The 7635-nt window shown below is 39.1% G+C and overlaps 1 protein-coding gene across 1 annotated transcript in view; it reads left to right on the forward strand.

The window, feature by feature from the left end:
* The window catches only part of SH3BGRL2 (SH3 domain binding glutamate rich protein like 2), a 70001-nt gene extending 62875 nt beyond the window's left edge, over positions 1-7126 (forward strand). Inside the window, exons 4-5 of the mRNA XM_049654641.1 lie at positions 1951-2031; positions 5014-7126. Coding sequence (XP_049510598.1) covers positions 1951-2031; positions 5014-5025 — 93 coding nt within the window. The 3' untranslated portion in view covers positions 5026-7126. The remainder of the gene's footprint in view (positions 1-1950; positions 2032-5013) is intronic.
* The last annotated feature ends 509 nt before the right edge of the window (positions 7127-7635 follow it).

The following is a 7635-nucleotide window of genomic DNA, read 5'->3' on the forward strand; positions in this document are numbered from 1 at the left end:
TTTCTTTCTTTCTTTCTTTCTTTCTTTCTTTCTTTCTTTCTTTCTTTCTTTCTAATGTTTATTTATTATTGAGAGACAGAGAGAGACAGAGCATGAGCATGGGAGGGGCAAAGACAGAGGGAGACATAGAATCTGAAGCAGGCTTCAGCCTCTGAGCTGTCAGCACAGACCCCATCGCAGGGCTTGAACTCACAAACCGTGAGATCATGACCTGAGCTGAAGTGAGACGCTCAACCGACTGAGCCACCCATGCGCCCCTAAATTCTCTATTTTCTTAAAGGAAACTAGATCATTCTGCTCCCTTACTTGGGACCCACACGTGATTTCCTTTTATACTTAAGATAAAATTCAAAATCTTTTTCTTGGTTTTACATAGTCTGACCTGTGCTTATTCCTGTCAGACCTGCCAGCTTTGCTCTTCATCAGTGCTGTTCCCTGTCCTGAATCCCCTGTTCCAGTGCTTTACTTGGTCACCTCTACGCATCCTTCAGATTTCAACTTAAAATGCCATTTTTGAAGTAGGCTTTTGCTGAGCCTCCCTCTTCAGATGGATTGCTCCTTCTTAGCATGTCAAGGAAGGCCTGTCTTTAGAGGTGAACTGTATTGGGCCAGATCCTAAATGGCAGAGGGAGCTACCACCTGAAGATCTTCAGAAGGAACATCGAGTGTAAGGCCCGAGGTTGAGATGATCATGAATGACAATGAAGCTACCTTCAAAACCACACGAGACTCAACCTGCTAAAGCATTTGAACAAGAGAGCTTCTATACAGAGTGAAATAATTAAAAAAGATTGTTCACCACTGAGGCATCCTTTGCAAGAAGCAAATCTTTATTCTGTAAGTCATGGTCTCTCATTTAGATTGCTAGACAGATTTCAGGAGTACTTGTGATGCCATTGGCTTGGCTCAGCAGTGGATTCATTAGGGCTTAATGACTCTGGTATACAGGGTGCCCCATGCTGGCTTCCTCTTGGCCAAGAAGCATCACAGAAGACAAAAAGCATCGATTTCAGTGTCAGGGAGAATTGGCCCCAAATCTCAGCTTTTTCACAGATTGCCTATCAAACTTGGGTACAATATTTCTTTGCTTTGAGCCAGCCTCCAACCTGGTGGTCTGTGGTGGGATTAAATGAAGTATTGATTGTAAGGTACCTGTTATACAGCAGATGGCTAAAAATGATTCTGATCATTGTCTGCTTGCAATATTTATCCTTAGGGTCAAGTTATCAAAGGGACTTTTACAGATTTTAAGACTGCTTTACACTAACTCAGAAACCATACAATAACACATATGCAAACTTTTGAAAAGAAACAATTGATGAACATATTGGTCAGAATTTCTTGATGGCTTCTCTTGTGAAAGTAGAAAGAGAAAAATGATTCCAGGTCTGAGGCAAAGATAAATGTTATAGAGAATCTGCTTTCCTTTAGTTTTTATTTGATCTTTTTATTCTCTCTGAAGACATAGTCCGAAAGAATGTGGCAGACTTCAAAAGCAGAATAGAAGCACTTGCATTGACACATGGAGACCTTTATGGCTTTGTGTTTACCCAGTGATTTTTTTTAAAGCCCTAGATAACAAAATATCAAGAATGGAATTGGGAGTCAGCCTTTCCTATTGATGCACTAGAGTAAAATCTTAGAGTGATTTTACACAAATGTTAGTTTGGCACATGAGAGAAAGGGAACATGTTCCGGTTTCCCTTGTGTTGTTGGTGTTTTACATTTCAGTCCTATCCCAGGCCTTGCGTTAACAACATGCTTACCTCATCATCATACTCAGAGAAAGTTTTATGCTCAAGCAGAGCAAATCCAGTAGATTTATGTAGCTCTTCCCTGGCCTGGATGAAGCAATGGTACATTTTTTTTGTTTCCATAAAGAATTTTTCAAAAGCACCACATACCAATAATTATTTGCTTTTGTTTGTTGTCTCTTCCTCTTTTTTCTAGGATTATGACAGTTTTTTTGAATCAAAGGAAAGCAACACAGTCTATTCGTTCTTAGGCCTGAAATCACGATTGGCATCAAAGGTAGGTAAAATCTTCTCTTGTTTTAAAATTCATCTCTCTTTAATTGTCCTTAGGGGTTGAGACTGAAGGTGTTAGGGGAATGCACATGTAGTCTCCTAAAGTTGTAGGTTTCACTTTCTGAAATGCACATTAGGGACTGCCCAGTGTAAACACGCACGAAGCAGCCCAGGTTTTTTGTTTTTTTCCTCCAATTTTCAACTGTTGTTGTACATTAGAGTTTATTTTTGTTTATAATTTATTTTATTTATAATCTATACCCCTTTTTTCCAAGAAGAATTTAAGGGAGTAAGTGCTTTCTGTTTCAAAGTGCAGATTTACATTTTTTGAAACAACAGAATCAAAGCCATATTTTTAAGGTTTTCTGCACATTTAACTCATTTACACTGGAAAGGAGATGGTCTGTAATAACAAATGGTCAACTTAAAAAAAAAAAAACGCTACAGTTCCTAAACTAATCAACATGTTTTTTAAAGCTACTTTATTATGCCATGTGTCTTTTATGGAACATAAAAGGCTCAAGCTTTTCTAATGTTTAGACCAGAAGTTATTTATGTGTATTATTACAACTTTGTGAAGCACAGAGATTCACTTTCAAAATAAGAAATAGCATTTCTTTATGAAATAAGATAATATTTTGATTATTCCCCCCTTTAAGAAATACTGGGTTTTTCTCTGATCATGAAAGTAGCCTAGGTTCATTTAGAAAGATTAGGAAAATATACAAGTCTAGAGTAGAAAATAAAAATCACCCATTATTCTGTCACCCAGAGATCAGCATGTTAACTTTTTGTGTGTGTTTTTCCTTGCAATCTTTATATACAAAGCAGTTGAGGTTTTGACTGTATTTCAAGTGAGACTGAATTCTAAAATGTCTATTTTTAACACTGAATTGAAATGAGAGTACATTACTGGGTACTTTGATGTCTGTAAGTAATAGGTCTTTTGAGGCTACCCAGGATTTGTACCCTTTCTAGAACACCTATGGAAGGAAAGTAGAGACCATGAATAATATAAATTATACACCAGCACCTGCAGTTCAGAGCCAATGTGAAATCTTGCTTTGTTTTTACATTAGTAAGTCCACAGATGGTTGTGGGTGGTTTCCATGCATATGTTTTAAACAGTGGCAAAACCCACACATGTAATATTTAAAGGTTCTTAAAACTATTTTTATAAAGATGGAACATTAGAATACTTGTTAGGAAAATTGTAGTATTTTTATAACATATCTCATCCAAAGATATTAAACAATCCAGATTTATCTTCAAAGAACTGGAATAAACTGGGGTGGGAGTAATCTAATGGACACATAAATCTAGTGGACATTATTATCTATGCAAAAACCTTTAAAAAAAAATACTGTGTGCTTGCCATCTTTGTTCTCATTTTTCCTGAAGATGTAAATTCCTTGGAGACTTGAGGGCTGACTTTTTTACTCTTTAAAAATATTTATTCTCTCATGAATTTCTCAGAAAGCCCATGATCTATAAAACATGCGTTTTGACATGACTTGTGGTCATAGTATTAAACTTGGTCTTGATGCCATTGACATTTACTTGATTTCAGTAGACCATTCCAAAGGCCCTGGGCAACTCCACCCATTCAGCCCACCTATTCAGGCCCCCGAATCAGTCCTATGAGCAGGAGCACATGGAAGTAGAGTACAAGTCCATGGTGCATTGTTTGTACCACCCTGTCTTGTGAATCGTTCAGGGCCTTAATGGTTAATAGCAACTCACACTTTTATCTGCAGAGGGGAGAAAGAAAAATATCTTTAAGAGTAATTCAACCTTTTCCCCCTTCCTACTTACTTAAAAATTTTTTTTCTAATGTTTATTTATTTTTGACAGAGAGAGACAGAGACAGAGACAGAGACAGAGACAGAGTGTGAGCAGGGGAGGGGCAGAGAGAGAGGGAGACACAGAATCCGAAGCAGGCTCCAGGCTCTGAGCCGTCAGCACAGAGCCCGATGTGGGGCTCGAACTCACGAGCTGCAAAATCATGATGTGAGCCTAAGTCTGACACTTAAGCCACCCAGGCGCCCCCCCCCCCTTTTTTTTCCTTGATAGTAGTACACACTCAGTCCACAATCCACACTCAAAGGCCTATACAGAGCATTCACAGGTAGAATGTACTAAAAGGTGGAAGCCCTCTTTTCTCCTTTCCTTCCCTACCCTCTCTGCAGTATATGTACATAAACAATAGGGCTAGAAAGCCTGCCAAGGAACATATAAAAACACCGTTAGCATCTGTGATTGCTTTTACACAGTGACAGAGAAGAGAGATGATAGGAAAAGAACATTCACAACTTCTTAAGATGGTACCTAGGAGAAAAGGAGGCCATTTCACCAATAATTTTCAGGTAGAACACCATCAGGTTTGTTGTTTAAATAGACTCAAGGCAGGGCCTGGAGAAGTTTCTGCTTTGGGATCCCTGCTATTCAGGGGTGATCCTCAAAATATGTCATAACTACTAAATCCTGGGCACTGAGCAGCCCCAGCTCCCTAGAGCAGGTCTCGGAAGCCGCCTTATGCCAGGTGTCTGTGTTATGGTTGAAACATGGAGCTGTCACGGGGGGAGGGCCAGAGGTGGCGCCACACTTGGGGAGTTGGGGTGGCAGCATATTTTGGCCATGCTGGTGCTGTTCTTCAGCTATGGTCGCCCTCTGCAGGCCCCCTGAGTGGAGGACCCATGCACGCCCCACTCACCTGGGTACGAGTGGAACAGTGCCTCTGAGAGCAGTCTCGGCAGTCTCTGGAAACATGTGGCTTCTTACCACTTTTATATGTGGGAGGTCGGTGGGATATCATAAATCTGTGCTGATCCTGAATCCTAGGATTTGCATTCCTCAATCACATGGGGGTGATTATTATGATTTCCAACATCGCCATTCCTGACATTTAAAATGTCATTGCCAGGGTGAATTTTCTTGTCAACCCAATGCAATAACTGACTTTTTTCTTTCTTTTTTTAATAAATAGACAGAATCTTAGAGAAGACAAGTGGAAGATGACGGAGATGCATTTTGGAGCACCCCCTGGTACTCAGCACACACCTGCTTACCTAATGCATCACTGTGACTAAAGCCACATGCATCATCAGTAACTTTGCTTGCCATGGAGAGGTGTTTTAGGAAGACATGGGTATAATGGGGGATTGCATGATTGCTTAAAACCAAATCAGGACTGTGGTGGGTTTTTTGTTATTTTCAGAATTGCCTGCAGCTGCCTCATTCACCTGGCGGTACTAGATTTTACCTGTTACAGGTGTGCTTCCTTAATGGCTGAAAAATAAGTGGGTGGGACCACTGGAGAGAAAATGTTGGATCTGCCCCGGGCTGTATTTGATGCCAGTATTGCTCAGACTGGCCTCTCTTTAAGCTGCCTGGATTGTATCCTCGAAATTAGTTTGCCAGGCTATTAGAAATCTTTTGATCAGAAAGAAAGATTTGCTGATTGACAAAGAGCTGAAAAATTTGCTGCAAAATCACAAATGTCACGATTCTGGTGCTTTGTAATAGCACCTATAGAAAAAGTTAGATGTTCTGGCCGCCTTTGGTGATGGACACTCTTATTTCCATAAATCCTCCAAATTCCTACAAATGTTTCCAAAAATCACTGCTGCAACAATGTGTGATCGGGACCGAGTTACAGGGATAAAAATAGTTGCTATTTTGTAAAAGATAGGCTTCTTTATCTCTTGCAAGAGAAAAATTTCATTTAAATATATAAGACAGCTTAAAAGGTATATTTTAGAAGGTGTACAAATTAATTAGATAGTAAATTTATAGGGAAATTACCTGACTCCTATCTGAAGGGATTTTCAGCTCTAGCAACTTATTTATGCATAAATAGCATATTTTTAAATGCAGCTTCCCTAACTAATAGCTGCTTATTCTATTTTGTGAATGGATTATATTTTTTTGAGAAAAGGAAGATCTTGATTGGATATATTTTGTGAACCCTTGATGAGGTTTACTAAAAGATACTAATATTGTGGTACAATTTTTTTCCTGTGTTGCTTTTCATTGAACCTCTAGCTTTGCTCACATATCTGACCAATGTACGGTCCCAGATTTTTCAGAGTAATGTAGATACATGTTCTCATTCCATATATGGCTTCCAGTGGGCTTTCAGTGTATATGAGAAAGAGGCTGTCAGAGAGTAGCTCTGAATTGTACGTGGCATGTAAAATCTCTACTCCCTTTGGAGTGGATGCTGAACATGTCTACTCCGTTAGGGCAGAGGCTGCTTTTCTCCATCCTTATCCCTGCTTACAGTCTTTAGAGTTTTTAATTGCCAAACATAAGCAGTCTTAAATAGGATAAATTCCAAGAGGGCTGCCTAAAATATCCTGCTGTTCTAAGCATCCCAATGCAGGACTTGTTGGTCAGATTCTGAGCAGGATGTAAGAAATTGAAAGAATAGAAGAAAGCCCTGTCACATGTGTTGTTTCATCCTCCAACTAACTAAATGTGGACTACTCTAAAGGACTTGTTGAATGCTAAAGCTGAAATCCCAGCCTGAGATTTGCAGCCCAGGACTACAACCAGAAGAAAAGCATGCCACAGATTTCTACTTGACTAGAACAAATACATGATCCACGATTTTCTCTCCAAGGAAAACTGTTGTGAAATTATGGGTATTACTGTTTAGTTGGCATTATTAAACAAGTTCCAGGTCATATTCCGTTTGCTAAATCCCAGGGACTATCCAGGAAACTTTTTTTTCAACTGGATACTGTGTTTGAGTAAATGAGTCTTCTGATAAGACCTAGACTTTCATTTTCAGATATCAACAATTTTCAAAGTTTAATGCTACAGTGAGCTAACTTACATTAGTCTTCTCTTCCCAGTGAGTGCTAAGAACCAACTTGGTAAGATTGAGGGAAATTCTGGGGTTGTGGGATCAACATGATATTTGCTAGACTAAGACAGCTACTCACGTTTGTTCATCTTGAAACTTTTGAATTACTGTGGTCACAGTAGGACCAGAATGGCTCTCCCGAACGGACTAGATGGATAGTAGTGCTAAATTGCTACCAGTTACACATCATCTAACGCTCACCCCGCCTTTTTTTTTTTTTTTTTTTTTTTTAATCCGCACAGAACTAGGAGAGACCAGTCCTGGCTGGTATTGTACTTGTAATGAGTGAGGTAAAAGCACACGGTATGGCATTTACCGCAATACTCGGGCTCTGCAGAGTAATGACGTATTGCCCTCTGGGACCACATTGTATTCAGAGAATATTGTTTCTTTACTTGTACTGTTTTACCAGCTAAATTCCAAACATGTAATGATTCTTGTTCCCTCCTTTAACTGCCTTTAGATTTGAATATTCACAGTCTTGAAAACCTAGGAAAGAACTAGGTGGGAATATTGTAGACATAGATGTAGTATCACAGGCATTTCAAGACAGAATTTTTATTTCCTGTAGTAGGCTTATTGGGACAAAGGAAATGTGCTGCTAAAAATAAAATGCCATTTTAAAATTAGATCAAATACAGAGTGCTAAAATTAGATCAAATATATCCTGCTAGGTATATGCAGACCAAAAGAAAATTTAGTTGGGAAAATAAATTCTTCCAAATTCTGGTGTTCTAT

The sequence above is a fragment of the Panthera uncia genome (genome assembly GCF_023721935.1).
Source record: "Panthera uncia isolate 11264 chromosome B2 unlocalized genomic scaffold, Puncia_PCG_1.0 HiC_scaffold_24, whole genome shotgun sequence".
NCBI classification, from domain to species: domain Eukaryota; kingdom Metazoa; phylum Chordata; class Mammalia; order Carnivora; family Felidae; genus Panthera; species Panthera uncia.